Below are 27,608 nucleotides of genomic sequence, written 5' to 3' on the forward strand. Positions count from 1 at the left end.
GGGTTTTTCAAAAAGTTTCCACACTTTTTTTCAAATATACACGCACATGAACTTTAATGGCATCCCAGTCTTAGTCCGTAGGGTCCAATATTGAGTTGGCCCGCCCTTTGCAGCTATAACAGCTTCAACTCTTCTGGGAAGGCCGTCCACAAGGTTTAGGAGTGTGTCTATGGCAGGAATATGCAATTAGCGGACCTCCAGCTGTCGCAGAACTATAAGTCCCATGAGGCATAGCAAGACACTGACACCCACAAGCCTGACACCCAGAGGCAGAGACATGATGGGACTTGTAGTTTTGCAACAGCTGGAGGTCCACTAATTGCATATCCCTGCCCTAGGGGAATGTTTGACCATTCTTCTAGAAGTGCATTTGTGAGGCCAGGTACTGATGTTGGAAGCGAAGGCCTGGCTTGTGTTCTGTCAGGTTGAGGTCAGGACTCTGTCCCCTCTCTCTGCCTTTTCATACGGTCAGTGGGTCCCATCTTGCACGGAGAGGACTCTTCATTCTCATAAGGGCTTCTGAGGCTTCAGGTGCAGGATCCTAGGAACCTCTCCTATTTTTTCTTTAACTCCGTTTAGATGGGATCCCTCCTCATGATGGGGTCTCAGGTCTGAGACTCGCACAACGTTTTACAGGGATATCACTCCCTATAGATGTCCCTGACTCTCCTGAAGAGGGGGAGGGGGCGCAGAAATCGAGGAGGTGATGTATGGGGAGCGGACTACATCTTTATCCTGTGAAATAGCTATAACAGAGAAGTTTCCTCATGCAGCCCTTTTACATGTTTTATTTGTTGTAACAATGACCTATACAACTACTGTTTCGTGGGCGAGTTTCACAGAGGTCGCTATTGTCGGGGTCCTTGGGATGGCCTCCGGTCGGCCTCTGTCCTGGCTTTTGCCTCACTCCCCTCCTCTTCCCGTTCCGGAGTGAGGTGTATGGAGAGCTGACTGATGGGACATATTTATGATGTAGGTACTTCTGTTTTGCCACAGATGTTGTTTTCTTCTTCTGTAGCCGGGGTGGGGTGGGTAGGACTGGCTGGGAGTTTCCTAGTTAGTTGCACTTAGGTGAACGCTCATTGAATTTTGCCAAATTTATTTTAGGGCTTTGTCACCTAGTGCCAGCCTCTATATTACCTCTGATTTCCTAGTTAAATATTTTTATTGAAATTTGGATAAAAGAATACAAATTATAACAAGCGTCCAGAGGCGGACTGACAACTCATGGGGCCCCCGGGCAATAGGAGATTATGGGGCCCCCGGGCAATAGGAGAAGATTATGGGGCCCCCAGGTAATAGGAGATTATAGGGACCCCAGGCAATAGGAGATTATAGGGACCCCAGGCAATAGGAGATTATAGGGACCCCAGGCAATAGGAGATTATAGGGACCCCAGGCAATAGGAGATTATGGGGACCCCAGGCAATAGGTGATTATGGGGACCCCAGGCAATAGGTGATTATGGAGACCCCAGGCAATAGGAGATTATAGGGACCCCAGGCAATAGGAGATTATGGGGACCCCAGACAATAGGAGATTATGGGGACCCCAGACAATAGGAGATTATGGGGACCCCAGACAATAGGAGATTATGGGGACCCCAGGCAATAGGAGATTATGGGGCCACACAGTGTACACACACATACAGCATACACACACAGACACACAGAATACACACACAGAATACACACACACTGAAAAGGTACTGGAGAGGCATGGCAGCTATAATCTTGGGATTTTTTTTAAAAGACACAGATTTTTACATACTGTCCCTTGTTTTATTGAGGCTGGCAACCCTGATGGGGCCCCTTAGTGGCATGGGGCCCTCGGGCAGTGCCCAAATGGTCAATCCGCCCCTGCAAGCGTCATAACTTGGGATACATATATAAATAATAGAAACATATCTATATATTCATAACTATAATTAATCTTGCAGTAGAGAAGAAAATTAAGCATCGATGAGACAATATAGGATGGTAATAGATGTGAGGATCCAGAATAAGGTCATAATCTATGGTAATCATTTGTAGAGCATGCCTCCAGACCACCCATCCACCCCTTATGAGATCAAGCTGTGGATGGGCGGGGGCACGGTTATCTAGTTTTGGAAACGTAATTGCAAATAATATTTGGATTATGTGGTATATCATGTAAAGATGTAACAATCTCATTAATACATATTAGCTGAGCGTAACCAATTTTAAAAAGACAAATAGTGAAACTCTAATCCTCAGAAGAGCATAACTTGATGCAAATTGAGGAATAATGCAGTAAGTAAAATATTAAGGCATCCCAAAGTTGTCTTTTATATTAGTAAACAAGAAAAGGAAAATAAGAAAAGTAGATAAAGAATAGAGTATAAAAAACGTACGGGTAACAGTGGTATTAATGAATATCAAATAAGGGATACATTAACCACTTAAAGTGGAAGGCCACCCTGAAAAAAAAAAAATACATAAAAAATTAGAAAAAAAATCAGAAAAAAAAAATGAAAACAATTTTTTTTTTTTTACTTACCAGAAATGCCTGTTGCTAGGCACATCATCCTAATCTGCCTCTTCCTCCTCCGCGGAGATCTTGTGTCTTCTCTCCTCCATGCGGCGTCTTCTGGGTAATGGGTCGCGCTGTGTTGTGGGAACTGCGCAGTAGGAAACGGGCAGTGAAGCCGCAAGGCTCCACTGCCTGTTTCCCTTAGCCAAAATGGCGGCGCCAGGACCCGAGACCGAGAGACGGGTCAGCTTCGGGCGGCCGATATCGCGGGCGCCCTGGACAGGTAAGTGTGCTTTTTAAAAGTCAGCAGCTACAGTGTTTGCAGCTGCTTTTCCAGTCTTCCGTTCCCCTTTTTTCTGCTTTCCTTTTACCCCCTTCCCCACAACCCCCCTTTTTTTTGTTTCCTCTTCCACTATGGAAGCTATACACATAGTACCTCTTAACGCTAAGTGGCTTAATGTCCAAAAAAAAAGACGCATGCTATTGCATGACTTGAAACAAATTCACGCTGATGTACCATTTATTCAGGAAACACACTACAGAGAAGACAAACTCCCATTCCTTAAGAACCAGTTTTATCCTATGACTTACCATTGTACTAATCCAGCTGCCAAATGTAAGGGAGTCTCTATCATACTATCAGGTAGACTACCATGGACATGTTTGAGAACCCTTGTCGACACTGATGGACGATTCCTGTTTATTAAGGGCAAGATAGGCCGATGCTAGGGTGACATTAGCAACCCTTTATGCACGCAACGACCACCAGGACCTCTTTCTAGGTCGCAGTCTTGATAAACTCCTGGAGTTTGCTGATGGACAATTGATTTTGGGAGGCGATTTTAATATACCTCTGGACCTCAGACTGGGGCGAAGGTTCATCTTCCAATGGGACAATGACCCTAAGCACACAGCCAAAATAACAAAGGAGTGGCTACGGGACAATGCTGTGACTGTCCTTGAGTGGCCCAGCCAGAGCCCAGACTTGACCCCGATTGAACATCTCTACAGAGATCTGAAAATGGCTGTGCACCAACGCTCCCCATCCAACCCGATGGAGCTTGAGAGGTCCTGCAAAAAATAATGGGAAAAACTGCCCAAAAATAGGTGTGCCAAGCTTGTAGCATCATACTCAAAAAGACTTGGAGCTGTAACTGGTGCTTCACCAAAGTATTGAGCAAAGGCTGTGAATACTTATATACATGGGATTTTTTTTTGTTTGTTTATTTTTAACAAATTTGAAAAGATTTCAAACAAACTTCTTTCACGTTGACATTATGGGGTATTGTTTGTAGAATTTTGAGGAAAATAATGAATTTTCTCCATTTTGGAATATATATATATATGAAAAGGTGAACGTTTTAGACTATGGGGGTACCTCATCCTTTACAGAATTTACATAAAAAAATAGAACCAACATGATGGATTATTACGGTACCGAAAAGAGGAACTGTTTCACAAAAATACTTTATAATACATTTTACAAAAGGTTTATACAGAGAGATACAGTAAAATCATCAAATGATTATAAGGTTCAACAAAGTAGTTACAGAAAATATCATAGAGATGGTTGACGCGTTTCACTTATTAGCTTCTTCAGAACCGATTACTCAATGATTTGTAACAAAAGAACCTTATATTGAAGGCCTGGGAGAAAACAGACAAAATTGAGGATGATTTTGTGTCATACATCATATAGGTAAAGAGTGCACATCGTAGGTAAGAAAAGTTTTTTTTTGTAATAATCATAGGTTGTGGTTACTGTAGCCCCAGTGTTTTCACCTAGGGGCTACAGTAAAATAACATCTATGGACTTGTGGTTCTCACCTAGTGGCTACAGTGAAATAGCATCTCCGCACTTATTATGCCATCTATCTTCCTTGCTATGGGCCTCGCCTGATCTATACCGTATTTATCGGGGTATAACACACTCCCCAAGTTTTGGAGTGAATTTAAAAGAAAAAACTCTTAGGAGGGAAGTTTAAAGGAAAAAAAATTACATTTAAATGTCCATCAATGCAGCCTTATCAGTGTCATTTGCAGTCTTGTCAGTGTCTTTGCCATTTAAAAATGGTGCCGCCGAGATACAGAGCGGATGTCCTGTGTATCTCGGCGGCGCTCGGTAGTTCTCTGCGGCTTTCGGCCGTTCTCGGCGGCTTTCCGACTTTTTATGTAAGTTAAAGTGTTAATACAAAATTAAGATTTTCTTAAAGCGGGGTTCCACCCTAAAGTGGAACTTCCGCTGATCGGAACCCTCCCCCCCTCCGGTGTCACAATTGGCACCTTACAGGGGGGAGGGGGGTGGAGATGCCTGTCAAAGACAGGTATTTACACCCACTTTCGGGCATAGACTCCCGTGGGAGTCTACGTCATTTCCTGCCCTGCCGTGCTGTCTGCTGGGACACACACGGGTCCCAGTGACAGCGCGGACAATTCCTATTGCGCTGCGCGACTTGCGCATGCGCAGTAGGGAACCGGGAAGTGAAGCCGATTCGCTTCACTTCCTGATTCCCTCACCTAGAATGGTGACGGCAGCAGCCGAGAGCCGAGCGATCGATCCGCCTCGGCTGCCAACATCGCTGGAACCCGGGACAGGTGAGTGTCCATTTATTAAAAGTCAGCAGCTGTAGTATTTATAGCTGCTGGCTTTTAATATTTTTTTTTTTTTTTTTTTTAGGTGGAATCCCTCTTTAAATAGACTATGATTATTAAAAAAAAAAAAAACGTTTTTCTTACATACGATGTGCCCTCTTTACCTATATGATGTATGACACAAAATCATCCTCAATATTTTCTGTTTTCTCCCAGGTCTTCAATACAAGGTCCTTTTGTTACAAATCATTGAGTAATCTGTTCTGAAGAAGCTAATAAGTGAAACGCGTCAACCATCTCTATGATATTTTCTGTAACTACTTTGTTGAACCTTAAAAATCATTTAATGATTTTACTGTATCTCTATGTATAAACCTTTTGTAAAATAAATTCATTACCATGTTAGAATAAGGCTGTAACATAAAAAAATGTGGAAAAAGTGAAACGCTGTGAATACTTTCCAGATGCACTCTATTCACTAGCCCCTTCCCCTGCTAACCATCCTGAACCATCCCTCGCAGCAGCTAGGGGTGGGGGGGAGGGGAGGAGGGAAGCCAGCAGCACTACTGGGCGGTAGGCCCAACAAGAGGGGGGAAGCGTCATTGCACATAGTGATTAGGGTTTTCCCAGGCACACAGGGCACACCCCCCATGCACGCCTTTGCACCTATCGTCTTGACTTGGGTGCTTTTTGATATACCGCCCTTTAAAAATCGGACATGGAAACCGAACGAAAGCCTGCTACAAGATCCGGGAGTGCTGGCAGAGGTAATCAGGGAATTGAGCCTATATTTTCAATTGAATGATACTCCAGAGTGTAACCCACGATACTATCTGGGAGGACCACAAAGCAGTCATTAGGGGAGTGTTAATTAAGCACGGATCACGCATTAAATGTAATCGCGAGGTATGGGTTGCAGACTGGAGAGAGAATGTGCAGAAAATTTGCACCTGCAATCTGCTGATCGCCAATGTAACACTTTGCAGGCTCTTGTTTAAAAATTATTAACACACATTTTTTCACCTGCAAAAATATGCGCAGTTATTATTTTTCTGTAAAAGGAGAAGTTAGCCTTTAAACTAGTTTCGAACAACATTCGATCCTCCTCCTAGTGACTCCACCACACTGAGAACCCAGCAAAAGGCTTACCAGATATATATAGTTACATAGTAACTAGTCATATATATGACTATCAAATTATAGAGAAGTCAAATATTGCATGATGTAACTACAACCTTTCATAGGCAGGTCTTGGGCTTCCATATTCCATAATAGAAATGCAACAGGAACACTATATATGACTTTTTCCTCGGTTTGGTATCCTATACAAACCATGTTGAGAAAATAAAGAAAACCATGTGCTCCACATATCGTAAAAAACCCAATACAATCGTTCATTAAAACAAAATCATTGCACTTACATCTGTAAAAAAAAACTCAACAGTGTTGTATAGAGGGAGAGAAAAAAAGGCGAAATTACACTTCCAGTTGTGTGATAATGTCACTGTACTTAGCTCCGCCCTACATGTTTCGTCAGAGTTGACGTCTCCTGGGGGATGTTTCTTTTATGGAAGCCCGAGCCCTGCTTTTAAATTGTTGTAGGTACTGGAAACACGTTTCTTTTTAAATTTTTGGTTTATTGTGCAACATGTATGTTATAAGATATTCATATTGAAGCCTGATAAGAGCGGCACATTATGTATACTATTATTGGTGCTTAGCCAATTCCACACAGAGGTAAACTCACCACATATCACCATCTTCAATAATCTTGTCATTGGGGGCCCCAGCGTGTCCATAGTGAAGCACGGAGGAGTTGTCTCCGCTGTGCAAAGAAAACAAAAAGAAAGCAAGTGGTTAACATGGTTACTAACTTATACAGAAACGATTTCTTCTATATTGTTGCATATATATTTATGATTTCTTGGCCATTTTTCACAGAATATGAATGAGAACACAAATATTTCTTTCACTCATAGTTAATGTTTGGCTGAAGCCATTTATTATCAATCAACTGTGTTGACTCTTTTTAAAGCATAATGGCAACAGAAACTACCCAAATGGCATTGATAAAAAGTTTGCATACCCTGCTGATTTTCTCCTGATAACATGCATACAAGTTGACACAAAGGGGTTTGAATGGCTAGTAAAAGTTACCTGTGATCTGTTTGCTTGTAATTAGTGTGTGTGTATAAAAGGTCAATGAGTTTCTGAACTCCTGACAGACCCTTCCATCTTTCATCCAGTGCTGCACTGACGTTTTTGGATTCTGAGTCATGGGGAAAGCAAAAGAATTGTCAAAGGATCTGCGGGAAAAGGTAGTTGAACTGTATAAAACAGGAAAGGGACATAAAAAGATATCCAAGGAATTGAGAATGCCAATCAGCAGTGTTCAAACTCTAATCAAGAAGTGGAAAATGAGGGGTTCTGTTGAAAACAAACCACGGTCAGGTAGACCAACTAAACTTTCAGCCACACCTGCCAGGAAAATTGTTCAGGATGCAAAGAAAAACCCACAAATAACTTCAGGTGAAATACAGGACTCTCTGAAAACATGGGGCGTGGCTGTTTCAAGATGTACAATAAGGAAACACTTGAAGAAAGATGGGCTACATGGTTGATTCACCAGAAGAAAGTGATTATTATGCAAATGCCACAAAGTATCCCGCCTACAATATGCCAAACAGCACAGAGACAAGCCTCAAACCTTCTGGCACAAAGTCATTTGAAGTGATGAGACCAAAGTTGAGCTTTTTAGCACAACCATAAATGCTTAATTTAGAGAGGAGTCAACAAGGCCTATGATGAAAGGTAGACCATTACTACTGTGAAACACGGCGGTGGATCGCTGATGTTTTGGGGATGTGTGAGCTACAAAGGCACATGAAATGTAGTCAAAATTGATGGCAAGATGCAGTATGTTATCAAATAATACTGGAGGAACATTTGCATTCATCAACCAGGAAGCTGGACATGGGACGTACTTGGACATTCCATCATGACAATGATCCAAAACACAAGGCCAAGTCCACCTGTCATTGGCTACAGCAGAATAAAGTGAAGGTTCTGGAGTGGCCATCTCAGTCTCCTGACCTCAATATCATTGAGCCACTCTGGGGAGATCTCAAACATGCCGTTCATGCACAACAGACCGAGAATTTACAGGAATTGGAGGCTTTTGCCAAGAGGAATGGGCAGCTTTACCATCTGAGAAGATAAAGAGCCTCATCCACACCCAGGGCAGGTGCCCACACAGTCCTGGCCCTGCTCCCATCAATTGCTGTCTCAGTGAAAATGGTCACTAGTATAAATAGGGTGAATCCCACTAATGAGGGCAGAGACAGCAAAAAAAATGATGACAAAAGTTTTAACATGGCCCTAATCTATCCTAAACCTGTGGCTGTGCTTTAAAGCTTTTTACCACAAGCTGTGAAGGTGCCTGACTTTGACCCGGTCACCGCCTCTTGCAGTCCCTGTGCAGCAGACCTCCATCTGGGGGGGAAGGAGAAGCAGCACTAGAAACCAATCAGCTTGGCTGCAGTGTTCGTGTGCTAACAAGACGCATGCTGATAGGAAGGAGAGAGCAGAGTGACAAAGATGAGCTCATCAAGTTACTGCTTCTCCTTTCATTGTCCAGTCACAGGCTGAGGGAAGGACAAGACCAGTACATGTTACTGAACTGCAGCAGTGTAAGTACCTGAATCTGACCTGGTGTCTGCCTCTTGCAGTCCCTGTACAGCAGAGCTCAGACTGGGAGAGGAAGAAGCAGCACAGGAAGCCAATCAGCTTGGCTGTAGTGTTCATGCGCTAACAAGTGAGCATACTAATAGGTGGAAAGAACAGAGTGACAGCAAGATGAGCTCATCAGTCTGCTGCTTCTCTTTCTTTTCACTGTTATATCACAGAGTAGTGGGGGGGGGGGGGGGGACCTATACGTAATACTTAACCGCAGCAAAGAAAAATCAGGTCTTCTGCAGGTGCTGGAAGTCAAATAAAAAAATAAAAAAAAAACTCTTCAGCCTCTGTCAAACTCCAAACTATTAGTTTAGGAATAACTGATGCTTTAGTCCTATTCAAATTTCAAATGATGTTACAAAGACATAATTTTTTTTTACAATGTGTTAGAAGAAAACCAACATTACAGCTGAGGTGCGAGCATGTGCGCCAAACTACCGCAGATGAGTAAATGATAGGTGTGTACTTCTAAAAAGCAAAATGCATAGCCGTTCATCCTTTAAATCTGCATGTAAATTCGTTCTGTGTGAACGAGGCAACATCAAATGTTCTCAGGTTATATTCTCTGCAGAAATAATGTGTGAATGTGGAAAATACAGCATTATGGCCACTAGATGGAGCTGAGTAGCATATATACTTCGTATGATACTCAACACCATCTAGTGGCCATAATGTGGTATTTTCTCCAAGACTTTTTTTTTTGCAAAGTTATTTTGGAAAAAGTAACACGCTCTTTATAACAAAAAAAAATATTGCATAGCTTTCTCCATTGATACTCGGGCTATATTCTGTGTAGAAGGAATGCCTGAATAGAGAAAATACCACATTATGGCCATTAGATGGAGCTGAGTAGCATATATACTTCGTATGATACTCAACACCATCTAGTGGCCATAATGTGGCATTTTCTCTATTCAGGCATTCCTTCTACACAGAATATAGCCCGAGTATCAATGGAGAAAGCTATGCAATTTTTTTTTTTTTTTTTATAAAGAACGTGTTACTTTTTCCAAAATAACTTTGCAAAAAAATACCTAAAAACTTTAAGTCTTTGTTTCTATGGCTACAAGAGCCCCAAGGAATGAAAAAAATTCCAAAAGGAACCAGAAAAGAAAAGTATCGGTTAAGCTTTAGTAAACAAGGCACCGGTAATTGGCTCTAGTAATATGTAATAATGTGGAGAGTTATACGGCTTCAGAAGGCGAATTCTCAGCGCTCTCTTCTCTTCGTGTTAAGAATGACGAGGACGGAGAAGCGAGGAGCTCCCAGGATAAAACCCGACTCAAACAAGATTTTTAAACTCTAATGTTCTTCTCTGCTCCTGTTTCCGAGCCAGTGAAGAAAAGCAAAGTTGGCCTCCTCTGGGAGGTGGTGGTGGAGGACCGGCGTGAGCCGACCTCGGGGGCCTCCAAGGACTCTGCGGCGGGTTTGTTCGTCACACAGGAAAGGTCAGTGAAGCTCTTGATGACCGTTCCCCCGAGGCACCGAGCTCCTACCTGACAGGCCTGTCAAGCTGCAGGTACAAAGCAGGTATAAATCTGCGCTCGTCGCAGGACACCGGCCGTCCTCGTTGGATTTAATCTTCAACCAGGAAAAATAATAAGGATGAGTCGTAATCTCCGAAGTGTCACACCGCCTTCATATTCCCGTCTATAACCTTTACAGGCTCAAGATGAAGGGTCTGTGACACGTTTACAGCACAGCGAGCTGGGACCGGAATAATCAAAGGAACACACAGAGAAGATGAAACATCCCAGAAAAAAATAAAATCATCCTACTGTATCTCTCTCTACCTCTATCCCTCCTCCCTTTCCCCCCCCCCTCTTCTTCCTCTCTCTCCTCTCCCTCTAGCTCCCTCAAGACCCCCTGCTCTCTAGCTCCCTTGTTTCCTCCTCCCATTCTTGTCTCCAGGACTTCTCCAGAGGCTCTCCCATCCTCTGCAACTTTCTACCTCAATCTGTCCAGCTATCTCCTACTCTAGCTGCCTTTAGGAAAGCCCTGAAAACTCATCTCTTCAGGGAAGCCGCCTATCCCGCCTCCAGCTGAACTTTTATAATTTCCATCAGCTCACCCCCCCTCCCCCCTCTTATAACCTTTTGTACCACTTGCCCCACCCCATTAGATTGTAAGCTCTTATGAGCAAAGCCTTCTTAAGCCTATTGTATTTTATGTATTGTAAATGTACTGTCTCCTCTTATATTGTAAAGCGATGTGCAAGCTGCTGGCGTTATATAAATACTGTATAATAATAATACAGATTTTCACCAGTGGCCCCTCTTCTCCCAGTACAATTTGAAGTTTCATCCTCTCTTCTTTAGAATTAAAGTTCAGTATGAGAGCGGAGTGTCTCCGGAAGTGAGTGTCCGTCAATGATGAGCACTTGGGGAACTGTAGCAGGAAATGGTCCTCATCCTCCAAGACCCCCTGGTCACATTCTACTTTGCCTGGGCTTGTAGATATGTCTGTGCAATCCTAGTTCGATTTCCAGGCTGTGGGCACTGTGTCATGGTTTTGCAATAGTTTGCTTACCTGTTTCCGTGTGTTCATCTCTAGAGACCAGCCGACCCTCACCTGACTGGTTTTGTAATCCATCCTCTGGCATGACTCCACCCTAGCTCCTATCAGAGAGCTCTATATTAACCTGTGCACTGCAGGCCAACCCTGCTGATCTACTATTGTGTATTCCTTTGTGTGTTAGCTTCCCGTTACCTGCCGTGTGCTCTGCTGTTGTTCCGTTACCGACTTTGGCGTGTCCTTGACTATCCCCGTTTGCCTGTGATCCTGACCTTTTGGCGTGTCCCTGACTATTCCTGTCTGCTTGTGGCCCTGACCTTGGCTTTGTCCCTCACCATCCCTATCCTCCTGTTGCCTACTGTGGGTGTGAGCTGGGGGACCCTGGGGGTCGCGACCTGGAGCCAGTTGCAGCCAAGTCCATCCTCACCACTAGAGGCACTGGTGAACACCTGCTGGCTCTTAGACTCCGCGCCCCAGGGAATCTTACGCTCTAACCCCGGTGGGTTCTGTCTCCCGTCCGCAGCAGTCAGCCGTAGGGTCCACAACCTTGCGGTGCACTCCTAATTCCTACGGTGTGCATCTGTCACCTCGCCTCGAGGTGACCCGACACTCAGTACATGCAATAGAGGAAATCCGGACAGCCGCACTCCAGTGAAAAATGTTTTTATTGAACAAAATCAGTCCATACAGCAATCAAGGAACTTGGAGTGCGGTTGCCTGGATTTCCTCTATTGCACATGCTCTATACACAGAACCAGCACCCAGGCTGTGCAGGGGAGGGGAGGTCTTGGTATTTGTACATGGACGTTATACATCTTTCTGCGGGCACTCAGTCTTTGGGGTCTTGTAGCCCCCTCCAGGTATGGAGCCAGTTTGTAGTTTTTCCACAATGACTGGTAAACAGTTTCTTGGAGTTGGTCATTTAATTTCTCCAGCATATTTTTCTTTGGAATCATTTATTTATTGAGATTTTTTTCAGGCTGAGTTGTTGGGGGGTTTGGGATAGACAAGGCCTTAATGCGTTGCTGCAGCCGCACGGCTTGGACTGGTCCTTACTGGTCAGTAGGGCTTTATGGTGGTATGAATTAGGACCGCTGTTTAGTAAGTGGTCCTAGTATAGCGCCTTCTGCTGTACTGTGAGAAGTAAGGCAAATCTGACCAGCTCAGACTGGAAGGCACCATTGGAGGTGCTTGGGTGGACTTGGAGGTGTTGCAGTATTCCAGATGAAAATATTTATTTGGGGCTAGAGTCCCCTTTGGATTGGTCTGGGTAGGTGACATAAAGAAGGATCAGGGCCATAACAATATCAAATATTCTGGGCCAGACTCTCACTGGTTGTGTTAGGTGGTACAGCTGTATCTCGAAGGCATAGAAGGCTCTGCATGCCTTGTCTTTTAGGACCTCTATGGCTGGCTGGTAACTTTCCGATTTGTTAGTTTCTAGGCCGAGGTATGCGTAGCTGTTAGTTTCATAAGGAGTGCAGTTTAATGTAAAGGAAGGGCTCTTTATTTGTTTTGAGTTCTTCCTTTGGAACACCCGATTTTTTTTTTCTTTGTGTTGATAGGTAGTGCCCATGTGGCGCTGTATTTCTCCAGCACTTCCAGGCTATCATGTAGATGGTCAGTGGCATACAGCAGGAACTTCCCCTTGGTGTCATGTGAGTCCAGGTGTGGGGAGGATTCTAGTGCTGAAGCGAGTTCATTGATGTTGCAGAGGGTTGGACTTCCCTTCTGACTACGGGCCTACTGGAAGAACTGTTTCCCATTCACCTTTACGCCGCAGCTGTTTTCCGTATAAGAAAAACATAAAACAATTCCCTCCTATTCCAATCTCCAAGAGTTTAAGGAACAGGCCTGGGTGCCATACTGAATGAAAGGCCTTCTTAAAATCCACAAAACAGGTGAATATCTTTCCATGCCTGTATTGTGGACATGGTCCTTGATGAGACCGTGCAAGATGTAAATGTGGTCTGTGGTGCAGTGGTTTGGCATGAAGCCTGCCTGACGTCTGCAGAGGACGTTGTGTAATGTTGGAAGTTTAGGATACTGTTGAAACGTTTTCCTAGTGTGCTGCGGACACATATCCCCCTGAAGTTGGCTGGATCATACTGGTCTCCATTCTTACGGACAGGTGTTATGAAGCCTTGGTTCCATACTTTAGGACTTTATGATTGTTTTCCTCAATATTATTTAGTCTTCTGATGATGTCTTTTTGTTCTACAGTTGGTGCCTCTTTTGTAATATCTTTGTAGAGGTCCTTAAAGTAGTTAAGCCAGATGTTGCCATTTTGGATGTGGAGGTGTTTTTTACTGGGTGATGAGCCAATATTCTTCAATATTTCCCAGATTTTCTTTTTCCTGAAGTACCTCTTCTAACTGTTGAAGGTTGCTGAAGATGAAGTTTGCTTTTTCCTTTGAAGGGTTTGTATGTATTTTTCTGTAGGATACCATGGGCTATCCTTCGGTCAGTGTTGTCGGGGTCTCTGTAATTGGAGACTGTCTGCAAGGTGTTCCTTAATGCTTTGCATTCTTTGTCTAACATTTTATTGGATGGTTTCTCACAGTTCACTGTTCTCTGCTGTGCTGTTCCTGCAATGGTGTGTAGTATTTTGTGGAAGTCCTTTTCTGCCTGGTTCACACCTTGTGAGCTTATCTCATAGATGGTTATTTGTAATGAATGAATGAATGACTTGTATATCGCTACCTATGCGAACTGAATCGCCTCAGGGCACTTTCTTGCCACCAGTGTCCATCTGCAGCTTTTACGCGGTCCTTTAACCTGTAGGGTCCCGACACACTTACAACACATACAACATTGACATACACATATTATGGCCAATTTTTTTTGGACAGGGTCTAATTAACCTACCAGCATGTCTTTGGAGTGTGGGAGGAAACCGGAGTACCCGGAGGAAACCCACGCAGGCACAGGGAGAACATGCAAACTCCAGGCAGATGGTGTCATGGTCAGGATTTGAACCAGCAACCCTATTGCTGCTAGGTGAAAGTGCTAACCACTACACCACTGTGCTGCCCATTTGTAAGGTTTTTAGATGATTTTTGATGTCAGGTCTGTCAGTTACCTCCTTGTATTTTGTGGAAGTTTGGACCATTCAAAATGATGGTGGCAGGTTGCAGAGAGAAGCCCGGTGGAGTTTAGGAGATTGTTTGTTTGAAGATATAATATATAGCATTAGTTGGATGTGGTCTGACTGGTGTGTTTTTGGGGTGACTGTAAAAGGCACTGATGAGTACGGGGTTAACATCTGTGATGGCATAGTCTACAAAACTGTTGCCTACATGGGGAGTTTATTGTGTACCTTCCCAGAGAGTCTCCCTTGGTGCGGCACAGGTTCAACAATTTTCTTCCATTTTTGTTGATTATACTGTCATAACGGTCATCCACTCGGGACAATAATTTGAAGGACACAATATGTACGTGTTGCCATCAGAACTTATACAGTCCTTTTCCCTTCCTGTCTTAGCATTGAGGTCTCCAAAGATAAGCACTTGTCCTAGAGATTGGAAGTGGATGACACACCTTGTAGGACCTCATAGGTGTCCGATTTGAAATATGGGGATTCTGGTGGGGCAATGTATTCTGTAGACAGGTAGATGTCAGACTGAGAGGTGAGAATGGGGCTGCTTCTTCTTATCCAGATGTGGCTCTCTTCATTTTTGATTGTATTGAGGTTATCATGTAGCTCCTCTTCATACCAGACTAGTATTCCTCCTGAACACCAACCTTGTTTGATGTTTTTATGCTTTTGTATGGTGACTGAGAATTCCCTATAGCCAGTAGGTACTAGTGGTTCATCCTGTGCCCGGGTCCATGTTTCCAGGAGGATTTGTATGTCAGTCTCATGTAGACTGTTTGAAATCTGAATCATTTACTTTGGAGCCGAAGGCTGAAGCTTTCAGACCCTGAATGTTCCAGCTACTGATTACTAATGATGTCCTGTTGTAGTTATATGCCGTGTAATGGGTTAATTTCCTAGGACAAACCAGATTATGGATGGTTGTGGTTGTCTTTATTGCTTTTTGAGCTCAGTCACATTAGTTCATCGTATATGTGCTGAGGATGGGTTCTTATCTCTTATAGGTTTGGGGTCTTCTTGTAGCTGTAATTGTGTTTGAGTATGATTTATGCCAGATCCAGGGTTGTGAGTTCTATTCAGTACTATGCCTCTGAATTCTCTTGCCAGATGGCTGACCCCATTGTTTGTTGTCATAGAGGTGTTGGGGCAGTATATAATTATGTTGTGTAGAATTATGTTGCGCCAGATGAATTTGACCTGGTTTTAGCGGCCTGCCTTGTGTTGATTTGCTGGATTATATTATTTGGTATGTCCTTCCTTGGAAGAAGGGAGGACAGAATTACTTTGGACTGTGGATACTTTAGTGTCTCTAATGCCGTGTACACACGATCGGACTATCCGGCGGACTTAGTCCGGTTGTCCGCCAGACTTTGCAGCGGAGGTCCGCCGGACTTTCCCGAGCAGACCTGCCCACACACGACCGGACTTTTCTGGCGGATAATCCGCCAGACTATGGCAGGAGTCCGCTGGACTTTTGAAATGGACGGACTTGCCCACACACGGAGTAAAAGCTTTTAATTTTGAACGTGGCTCCAGGTGGATGGAACTAGCGAAGGAAGTCAATGTCGCCACCTCCATCGGCGAGACTGACACCTCGCTAGCTCGTCACCTGTTATGGATTTCAAGGGGAATCCGAGCACGCAGCTTGGCCCGTCAGGAAAGGGGGTGGGGACAAGCGAGCGCCCCCCCCCCGAGCCATACCAGGCCGCATGCCCTCAACATGGAGGGGTGCTTTGGGGAAGGGGGGCCCCAAAGCACCTTGTCCCCATGGTGATGAAGACAAGGGCCTGTTCCCGACAACCCTGGCCGTTGGTTGTCGGAGTCTGCGGGCGGGGGGCTTATCAGAATCCGGGAGCCCCTTTAATAAGGGGGCCCCCAGATTCCGGCCCCCCACCCTATGTGAATGAGTATGGGGTACAATGTACCTGTACCCATTCACCTGGGGTAAAAAAAAGTGTACAACAAAACACAACACAGGTTTTTAAAACACTTTATTAGACAGCTCCGGGGGTCTTCTGCCATTTTGATGGGGTCTTCTGGCCGGACTTGCCGCTATCTTCTGCTCTTTTGCTAGCTCTTTTACTAGCAGAGGTGCCCGGCTTTCTCCTTCGTCGCGCCACCTCTTCTTCCGACTTCAGGGGTCTTGTTCCGGTCTTCGGGGGTCTTGTCCCGCTCTTCGGTTCTTCTTGCCAGGCCTCCACTTTCTTCTTCCAGCTCTTTTACTAGCGGTCTTCTGTCGCCGCCGCCTTCTGCTTCTTCTTCTTCCAATTCCACCGGATAATCCGATCGTGTGTACGCGGCATAACGCTCTTGCTCTATCTAGCTCTCTCTCTCCTCCCGTTATTCTCTCTATCTAGACCCCACAGACTGTCTTCAGCTGATGAACTTCACCCCGCCCAAGTTTTATCTATCTCAGATCAAATAAATTACTCTCAGATTGACTGATCCAACTCCGCTCACTATACAACTTTTCTTGTCCGAGTTCCTTTAGATTTACCAAAACTAAGTAGTGCAAGGGCCTGCCCGATTGCATATAAATTGCAACTTTTAAGGTTTGACCTCATATTATATGGCTTTGATAAATCTGATGGAAAAAATCTACAGAAAATTGTATGTGTGTATCCAGCTTTAGTTTTTTTTCCATTTAACCTTTGTATTAAGTGAAGAAAAAAAACAAAAAAAAAACAGAATCCTGTATCTTTCTATTCTGATAGAAAGGACTTCCGCCAGCCCGCCCCTCCATCAGAATGCAGGTTTTCCAGCATAACTGTTCAACAGAAGCCGATCATTAAATCAGCTTCTGTTGAACAGACGGCAGTCCTACCACACCACCTACAGGTGGGACGCTGGGCAGTATGACCCCATGCGGTGGCTTGTATGTGAAATCATTACATGCGGCCTGAAAACTTCCTCCCCTGGTGCCACTCAGGCACATCCTCATACCCACCTAAAACAAGGAAGCTGCTCTTGACTGTGCCCCTGATTCGAGCTAGGCTGGAAGTGGGGAGGGGGGGTGGCTAATTGATCAGGAAGCCCAATGCCATGGTATTGCCCCCATCTTAGGTTTAAATACCTTAGCAGGAACCAATTGAAAGACCCTTTTCTTTGTTTGGCCCTTAGTGCCTGGGAGGACCCAGAGCTGCAGCCGAGCACACAGGACTTTCTCCTCTGCCCACCTTGAGCCCAGGAGCCTCTTCCCTGTAACACTCTCCTTGTCCCATGCCAACCTGAAGCTGCAGCTGTACAACCCTCCACTCATCCTCAAACCCAGTGACCCCCTCTCCAGAAGCACTCTGCAAGCCCCTCACTGTATTAAACCAGGAACCGTCCCTTCTTGGCCTACTGGCTGTAACGACCAGTCCGGATAAAGCCCACATCTGCCCCATCAGGCTGACTTTGCTTTTGCATGCAGTGTCTGGGTACAGTCCTTGGCCTACTGGCTATAGCAACTGATACCAATTAAGCCCTGCTCTACAACATCAGACTGTGACCACTCCTTCATGCTGGGCCCCAAGTACATTCCCTCGTTTTTATGGCTGCAGCAAGAGATCCTGATAAAGCCCTCCTATGCCTTAACAGACCATTCCAAGGCCCTCTTGGTCTACTAGTCTTAGCGACCGATGCAGATGAATCCCATCTCTGCAAGCTGTACTCACTTTTGCATGCAGAATACAGGCATAGCCCCCCTTTGCCAACTGGATCTACCAACCTCAGAAAAACCCCACCTCTGCCACATCAGGCTGTCCCTGCTCTTGCATGCGTGACCCGGGCATAGATCCTTTTGGTCTACTGACCTCAGCAACCAATCTGAATGAAGCCCTCCTGTGCCCCCCCAGGCAATCCTTGCTCTTGCTTAGGGGGTCTGGGGACAGTCCGTCCTAGCCTACTGACTGCAACGATCAATCCCAATGATGCCCACCTCTGCCCCATTGGGGGTATTAGGCATAGGCCTACAAATTAGAACTAAAGCCCATCTGTAGGTGCATCTATCATATTAGAACACTAGCTAGAAACTGAGACTTGGCTAAGCTGGAATTTTATTCCTTTTTTTGGCCAGTCACCTGAAGGTGGCAGAATAACCCAAGCAGTCATAATTATGAAGTCATCTGTGTCCTCTAATGCACGTGTAAGAAATGCAAAAATGGCTCTGGTAAAGACGGGGTTAATCCCTTCTCACTGTAACCTGTATGGTTATATTTTCTCATTACTCTAAATAAGAATGCAATTGCTGACGTGACCTTTTCATTCATGTGAAGCTTGAATTTCAATGACAGGTCCACTTTACAAAGGCAGGGCCATATTTCACGGTCAGAGATAATACTATCTTGATATTTCCCCGCAGGGTTCTACATCCTTGCTTTTAATCAGGGAGAGATTGCAGGTAAAAAACAGAATCACCGATGTCCTCACTGAATCAAATTGTCTTTGTACTCTCACCTCTCAGAATAAACTCTGATTTGTTTATCCCACAGAAATGTCAAAGACGTCAATCTTCCTCCTCATGCAAGGAGCCATCTCCCGCCTGCAGCTATGTGCACTGTGAGTGAGCCGCGCCATTCACAGCCATCAGTTATTAAAGTGTTCTCAGTCAAAAGATCCATGGGGGTGAAAACTGGAGTGTGCAAAATCTGGTGCAGCCATGCATGGTCGCCAATCAGCTTTCTAACTGGAAGCTGATTGGTTTCTATGCAGAGCTGCATCAGATTTTGCACTCTTCAGTTGTAGTAAATCAACCCCATGGAGTCCTCAGATCCGCTACGGGTAATCTAGCACAATCTGGACACTCATGCATTTACACGTGGCTTCTTAACCCTTTCACTGCCAGAGACATTTTTGCATTTTACTCACATTTAAAAAAAAATAATTTAAAGGCTGAAGATTAGTTAAGCCCCCCAAAGAGTATAGATAAGCACAGACCCTGGGGAATAAAATGGGGGTAGCTCTATTAGATTTTGTACGTCACTAGATATTTGCGCAAGTGAAAAAAGCATAAAAAGGTTAATTTTAGGGCACACAAAGGCATTTTCTAATTTTTGGTAAAATACAGAAGATGAGGTTGCACCAAGTAAATAGATAACCAACATGTCATGCCCATGAAACAAAGGCAAACTTCAGTACCATAAATGTTTCACAAATACTACACACATCAAATACCGCCACCTAGTGTGTCAACACTGCGCCAGCCCCCAACCTCCCCCCCAGCTGCCACTTGTATATATATCACTCAAATATTTAGAAGGTAAATATAACCTCACACCTACACCGTGTTAAATCACTATCACCTTGTGGCGCTAAATAGGTAAGATCTATCCCCCCGTAAGACCTCCAAAACTATATAATGGGAGTGTACAGAGTGGACTCTCCAACCCTTATTAAATACACCTCAAATAAAATATATGCAAATTCAACAAGTTAAGCATATAAATAAAATATAATATCAAATGACCTTATTCATTCATTAATTGTAAGTGCAAAAATAAACAGATGTTTTCATATCCGTTTAAAATATGTGCATGTCCCTCAAAAAAACAATATATTCAAAAAAATATATATGCAAAAGTGTATACCCAACTCCACATGTGTTTATAACATACAGAAAAAGCAGGTCATTTTTTTTAAATGAGGAAAAAAAACACATTCTTAGCACATAAAAAAAAAGTCCTCAATAGAAGTGTCCCAAAGCAAAACGACAGGTAGTGATAAATGAAAAATCAGCACACCCTTCTTATGTGTGCTTTCTTATCAGTGTCCCCAAACGATGAAAAACTCCTTCACCACACCACCAGTGACCCCCTATGGATGGAGCACTCACCAGATAGATTGCCTAGCACTCTCGCACCAGGCTCAACAGGCATTTTAAATTGCTTAATTAGGAATCACAGATGTCCAGCACACAATATCCAGAGAGTATTACTTCCTCTTTGCAGATTCCAATATGATGTGAATTATTGCAGTGACTTTGAAGTGCTTTTTACAAGTTTTTTACATGTGAGTGCATTACCAAGTGGCTTTTAAGTGTGCTATTAAAGTTGTTTTATAGTATTACACCATGGGAAGCCTCTGTTTTTCTTTTTGAGGATCTTGGGGAGATAATCATATTGGAATATGCAAAGAGGAAGTAATACTCTCTGGATATTGTGTGCTGGACATCTGTGATTCCTAATTAAGCAATTTAAAACGCCTGTTGAGCCTGGTGCGAGAGTGCTAGGCAATCTATCTGGTGAGTGCTCCATCCATAGGGGGTCACTGGTGGTGTGGTGAAGGAGTTTTTCATCATTTGGGGACACTGATAAGAAAGCACACATAAGAAGGGTGTGCTGATTTTTCATTTATCACTACCTGTCGTTTTGCTTTGGGACACTTCTATTGAGGACTTTTTTTTTATGTGCTAAGAATGTGTTTTTTTTCCTCATTTAAAAAAAATGACCTGCTTTTTCTGTATGTTATAAACACATGTGGAGTTGGGTATACACTTTTGCATATATATTTTTTTGAATATATTGTTTTTTTGAGGGACATGCACATATTTTAAACGGATATGAAAACATCTGTTTATTTTTGCACTTACCATAAATGTTTCATTTGTGAAAATCCTTTAGGGCTTCTACCTCTTGTGTATATGTTTTATATGTTTGTATCTACGTGAAGATGAGTTCAACATTTTTTGGGGGGTGTGGAGGGGTTTAAGTGCTTGGGTGTAACTATATATTTTTTTATGCGTATACATTTTTTAAAATCACACAGGGGACCAAAAGTCCCGTATGTCATACAATTTTGATGTGGCAGGTTCTCTATATTGTCTCTTTTGCTCTCTGTTAAAGCCAATACAGACCCTGACTGCTAACATGTCAGATTTACATGCATTTACAACTGCTGTAGCAGCTGTGAGTGTGTGTGAACCCCAATCATCCTCTAAAAAATGTCAGCAGCAAGATTCATACCCAGTTGCCCTTCACTTTTGTGTCTCTGTCCCCCCCCCCCCCGGTTGCATGTCCCTGCCCCTCCCCCGGTTGCACGTCCCTGCCCCTCCCCCGGTTGCACGTCCCTGCCCCTCCCCCGGTTGCACGTCCCTGCCCCTCCCCCGTTGCACGCCCCTGCCCCGTTCCTCGGCTGCACGCCCCTGCCCCGTTCCTCGGCTGCACGCCCCTGCCCCCTTCCTCGGCTGCACGCCCCTGCCCCCTTCCTCGGCTGCACGCCCCTGCCCCCTTCCTCGGCTGCACGCCCCTGCCCCCTTCCTCGGCTGCACGCCCCTGCCCCCTTCCTCGGCTGCACGCCCCTGCCCCCTTCCTCGGCTGCACGCCCCTGCCCCCTTCCTCGGCTGCACGCCCCTGCCCCTTCCTCGGCTGCACGCCCCTGCCCCTTCCTCGGCTGCACGCCTCTGCCCCTCCTCGGTTGCACGCCCCTGCCCCTCCTCGGTTGCACGCCCCTGCCCCTCCTCGGTTGCACGCCCCTGCCCCTCCTCGGTTGCACGCCCCTGCCCCTCCTCGGTTGCACGCCCCTGCCCCTCCTCGGCTGCCCGCCTCTGCCCCTCCTCGGTTGCACGCCCCTGCCCCTTCTTCGGCTGCACGCCTCTGCCCCTCCACGGCTGCACGCCCCTGCCCCTCCTCGGTTGCACGCCCCTGCCCCTCCTCGGTTGCACGCCCCTGCCCCTCCTCGGTTGCACGCCCCTGCCCCTCCTCGGCTGCCCGCCTCTGCCCCTCCTCGGTTGCACGCCCCTGCCCCTTCTTCGGCTGCACGCCTCTGCCCCTCCACGGCTGCACGCCTCTGCCCCTCCTCGGTTGTATGCCCCTGCCCCTCCCTGGTTGTATGCCTCTGCCCTTCCTCATTGAGTCTCTGCCCATCCCCCCCGTGGTGTCACTGACTGTAGCTGAAAGATGGCTTTAATGATAAAAGATGGAGCTTTTCTGAAATATGGTACTGTTGCTGTATATTGTTTATTTATGCAGGTTACTGACAGATCCACTAGAAACCTACAAGGTTACTTTTGCATATATGCCCAACATTCTAGAGAATGACCTACCTGCCACAGATACAGGTGTATGACGTGTGTCGCATTCCTCCACGGGCGTAGCAATAGTGCAGAAACACGCTATGAGAAAGACAAAAGAAAACACTTTGAAAACTCAGGGAAGACACAGAAAAGTACTGAGATAATTCACATTATTCTAACTACCCCACAAAGCCACTACTCCATTATCAGACAGAGGTTCTAATCTTTTCCCACACCACCCACAACTTAAATGCTTTGGCTGGAGTCAGCTGACTGCATTAAAAAATGTTTTTAATATTTTTTTAATCCTTTGTAAAAAATCTCAATGCTCCACTCCAGCAATGGCTGTATGGCACTTCTTGGAGCAGGTTTCCTGAGAGTGACAACAGCGGACCATGCCTGTGTAATGCGTGTTGAAGCAGGCACTTGAAATCTCTATTAGAAGCCCATGTGACAGGGTGACAACACAGGGGCACAATTGGACGTCATGGACAGACCGTTGTCACCCTGTAACAGGAAGTGCCTGAACAAAGACCTTCGTGGCAGGATCACAAATTAGGACTTTTATGAAGCTTGATGATTAAAAAAATACAGAAAAATTGCTTTTCAAATGCCATTAAAGGCTCGCTCACTCCAGCAGTGTTGACCAATGCAATTTGCCTTATGTGCTATGGCTTTATGGAGCACAATTGGGAGACATGGAAAGAGCGTTGTCACCCTCCTGTACCAGGAAGTGCCATCACAAGGAACGCCATGGCAGGATCACCAGGGATTAGGTTACTCAGAGATGTATAGAAATATTAAAAATTATTTGTTAAAGCATATCTGAAATTTTAGCGGTTGGGTCGAGTTTAAGAACATACCGAAATAAACAAAGGATAACAAAAAAAAATATTATAATAAATAAAGCTGCAATTATAAACACTGTTTATACTCTCATTAGGAGCAGAAGAAAAAGTCATCAAAGTTGCCCCCCCCCCCCCCCCGGAAGGACGCGCTCTTTAGCTTGCAGAGATAACGAGCCCGGCTCGGCTCCATCGGTTCGGAAGTTTCCTGCAAAAGATGGTAAACATGCGCAGCGTTTAATTACTGTGAGATTATGGGGCGTGCTGTCGGAGGCGGCTCAAATCTGCGCTGAGCCATTTTTCCCCGCTAATTTCTCCAAACTAAAGAGCCCTAACAGGCCGACTTTTGGCTCCTAATCAAACCGGCCCAGATTTCACGGAGGAGATCCCAGAGGAGAGCGCGCTATTGTCTTATCGGCACGCCAACCGGCTTATAACAGAGAAAATTCTCCACGCCTCCGTCTCCGAGTAATGAAAGTAAGGAAACGGTGGCTAATGGGGTCTCTGTTCTGAATTCTTCCAGATTTTCCACCCGGGAACTGAATTCATAAAGGAGCGCGCCAACTCAAAGACAAAATTCCAATACGTTCAAAGAGAACATGGTTACCTGTAAAAATATTTGTAATGTATGGACTTGATGATTCCCCTGAACCCTAGTGTGCCAGATAGGGAGGGAGTGACTACACTGTACACCGCCTGCAAACTTTGTGTCACTGCCCCGCCTCCTACATTCTGCCTCCTTTTTGAATTTGAAGACATGAACTAAAAAATAGGATTTTTTATAACAGCTTACCTGTAAAATCCTTTCCATGGAGTACATCACAGGACACAGAGCCTCAGTATTCACTGATGGGTTATATAGGCACCCCTAGGTGATAGACACTGGCACACCCTAGACAGGAAGTTTAGCCCCCTATATAACAGAGTACCTTAGTCTTGTAGCAAAGCAATACGTGTGCAATACATATCCTCAAAAAAGAGGGGCGGGAGCTCTGTGTCCTGTGATGTACTCCAAGAAAAGGATTTTACAGGTAAGCTGTTATAAAAATCCTATTTGTTTTATCGTACATCACAGGACACAGAGCCTCAGTGTTCACTGATGGGATTTCCTAGAGCAATGCCACCTGAGGGGAGGGGACACAAAGTAGAGAGCAATCAGACCTGAGGACCCTGTACTGCGCCCAAAAGCGATATCCTCATGCTTTTTTACATCCATCTGATAGAATCTGGTGACTGAATGGACTGCAGACCAAGTTGTGGCCTTACAGATTTGAGCCATGGAGGCTTGGTGATGCACTGCCCAAGAAGCACTAACAGCCCTGGAGGAGTGCGCCTTGATTTGAAAAGGTGGAACTTTCCCCTTTAAACCATAAGCTTGAAAAATGACCTGCCGAATCCATTTAGCAATGGTGGATTTCGACATGGCCAGTCCTATCTTTGGACCTTCAGGCAACACGAACAAAACATCTAAGACACCGGTGAAAAAACGGAGGTACTCCCAGTTAGGGGAGGGGTTATATAGGGGGCTAAACTTCCTGTCTAGCGTATGCCAGTGTCCATCGCCTAGTGGTGCCTATATAACCAATCAGTGAATACGGAGGCTCTGTGTCCTGTGATGTATGATAAAGAAATAGTGCCTGTCAACCTTAGCTTGCTGCAGAGTATTTAGCACGCCCCCCCCCCCCCCCCCCCCCACTGTGGTGCAACACAACAGTGTCCCACAGTGCACCCAGCCCTTAAGTGCCCTCCAGTCTCCCAAGTTGACCCTGCCCCCTCCAGAGACCCTATGCCCCAAGCTGCCAACCAGCTTCATTCAGAAACCTCATGCCCTAGAACAGTGTTTCTCAACTCCAGTCCTCAAGGCGCCCCAACAGGTCACGTTTTCAGAATTTCATTATTTTGCACAGGTGATTTGATCAGTTTCACTGCCTTAGTAATTACCACAGCCGTTTCATCTGAGGGAAATCCTGAAAACATGACCTGTTGGGGTGCCTTGAGGACTGGAGTTGAGAAACACTGCCCTAGGAGGGCCACCAAGTCTGATTTAGAGTCCCCTAACCTCCTGAAGAACCTTCATCCCTCCCACAGTTCCCCTTAGCTTGCTGCAGAGCCTTCAGCCTCCCCCCACGGTGCACCCAACAGAGTCCCACAGTGCACCAAACCCCAAAGTGCCCTCCAGTCTCCCATGTTGACCTTCCCCTTCCCGTGCCCCACAGTTACCCCCAGCTATATCCAGGAACCTCAAGCCCTAAAGGTCCACCAAGAAACAAATGCTCCTGCGCTCAGAAGGTTGCTGTGGGTTTGACTTGGGGGGACTCGTCACAAACGACACCACTGCATCAGCTGTGCGGCCACTCTCAACAGGTCAGGGAGAACCCAGACGTATTCTATAAGGAAACAGAGGACAGAGGGTGCACCAGCCTTGCACATCACCTTTGTAACATAGAATATATTTATTATATAAGTATTATACTTACAAACACATTAGTGAAATCAAGCACGAAATTTAAAAAGACCCCGTCCTACAAGGAACCGCTTACCAGTAGAACTTTTAGAACCAGTAGAACCAGTAGAAGTGGGATGATGAAAGTCCAAAATGAGCTGACACGTTTCGAGGGTGTCCCCTCTTCTTCAGAGCTCTGAAGAAGAGGGGATGGATGGACTTTTTTTTTTTTTTTTTTTTTACCAGTAAAGGGTACTGGTAATACCATATCATATAAAGACATTGTAGACAATTGTGCTCCTCCAACCTTGAATGAATTGGAACAACGACCGCAAGCCAGGTCTTCTCCAAGATCAGTACCATCAGCTCACAAATGGCCACAAACTCCTACAGATACCCTCCAAAATCTTGTGGAAAGTCTTCTCAGAGGAGTGAAGGCTGTTATAGCTGCAAAGGTGTTACCAACTTAAAGTGTCACTAAACCCACTCCATAAAAAAAAAAAACATCAATAAATGGTGTATTACATGCTGTTTATACTCCCTCAGTCACTATGCGATTCGTTTTCTGTATTCTGCAAAACTCCAGGTTGATCCTGCTGTTCTCGATCTCCCCCTTCTGTTCATGTCCTCAATAGAGCTAGGGATTTTGCAGCTGGGATTTTGTGGCAGCTCTGCACATGCCCAGTTTTCAGTGAGTTTCTATGTTGAGCATTTCCTGCTTATCACATCTGAGCAGCCCATGTGACTATAGAGTCACACATGTGGGTGTATACACAGGGGTAAATGACAGACCACTCCTTCCTTCCTCCTCCATGTCCACTAACCAGCTAAACACAACGGGTGGGGGTTGGATATTACATGTCGATTGATGGAGGCTTCACCTCTCACTTATTCTAAGACACAGGCCGGAGGGGTGTGGCACAGTCTGTGATTGGCAGAAATCTGCCCACGCCATGTTATTTCCACAAAATAATAAAGATTTAATTTCAAATATATATTTATATGACAATTTAAAACAGTTTATAGGTATTATTTATTTGTACTCTGTATTCCAAAAACTGTTTTTTTTTTTTAACATGTGACTATCAGCAGAGGACAGGAAGCTCCTCCTGGTTATGTTTCCCTGCAGACAGGCTGTTAAAGATCTGGGTCATGTGACAGCTGTATATCAATTAGGAACATGGAACTTTTTTTTTAACCACTTCCATACCAGCGTATAGTCATATGATGCCTGCAGGAACACTCTCCCATCCTGGGCGGGCGTCATATGACGTCCTGTGCTTCTCGCCGCTACTGCAGTGCAGCGATTGGGGATCAGGTGCGTCCCTTGGACACGGTTTATCCCCGATCAGGGTAAAGAGCCAATGAAATTGGCTCTTTACCACGTGACCGGCTGTGTCCAATCACAGCCGGTCACTTTAGAGATCTGCGTGTACGCCGCTCGGTCTTTCCTTTCCCTCCCCCTGGGCAAAGCCCTGACCTCAACCGCCTGATCACCTTTTGGATGAATTTGATTGCCGATTGTGAGCTAGGTCACACCTGACCTCACAAATTCCATCAGACGCATTTCAAAATCTTGTGTAAAGCCTTCTTGGAAGAGTTGAGGATGTTATAGACGCACACAGGGCCAACTCCAGATTAATGGCTATGGGGGGGGGGAGTCAACTCCAGCTTGGTTTTCGAATGCTAGGTCCAAGAAGCTCATACAGATGTAATATCCTTTGGCCATATAGTATAAAATAAATTCCCTCTGTGTTGCCCTGCAAGTGTTGCCATCGATTTGAGGCAAATACCCAAAATTTGGAAGGGTGTCCTTCAACCAACCACAAGGCAAACGGGTAGCAGTAACCATTGCATTTACTATTTTTGTGTTACAAAAACAGTACCCTGTGTTATAAT

General features: G+C 45.1%; 1 protein-coding gene across 1 annotated transcript in view; it reads right to left on the bottom strand.

The window, feature by feature from the left end:
• The window catches only part of PEPD (peptidase D), a 250,241-nt gene that overhangs the window by 39,662 nt on the left and 182,971 nt on the right, over positions 1-27,608 (bottom strand). Inside the window, exons 10-11 of the mRNA XM_077452749.1 lie at positions 22,452-22,520; positions 6,833-6,910 (exon numbers count right to left, since the gene is read on the bottom strand). Coding sequence (XP_077308875.1) covers positions 6,833-6,910; positions 22,452-22,520 — 147 coding nt within the window. The remainder of the gene's footprint in view (positions 1-6,832; positions 6,911-22,451; positions 22,521-27,608) is intronic.

The sequence above is a fragment of the Lithobates pipiens genome, unplaced genomic scaffold (genome assembly GCF_037356315.1).
Source record: "Lithobates pipiens isolate NorthernLeopardFrog02 unplaced genomic scaffold, aLitPip1_a1.2 Scaffold_10, whole genome shotgun sequence".
Taxonomy (NCBI): Eukaryota; Metazoa; Chordata; class Amphibia; order Anura; family Ranidae; genus Lithobates; species Lithobates pipiens.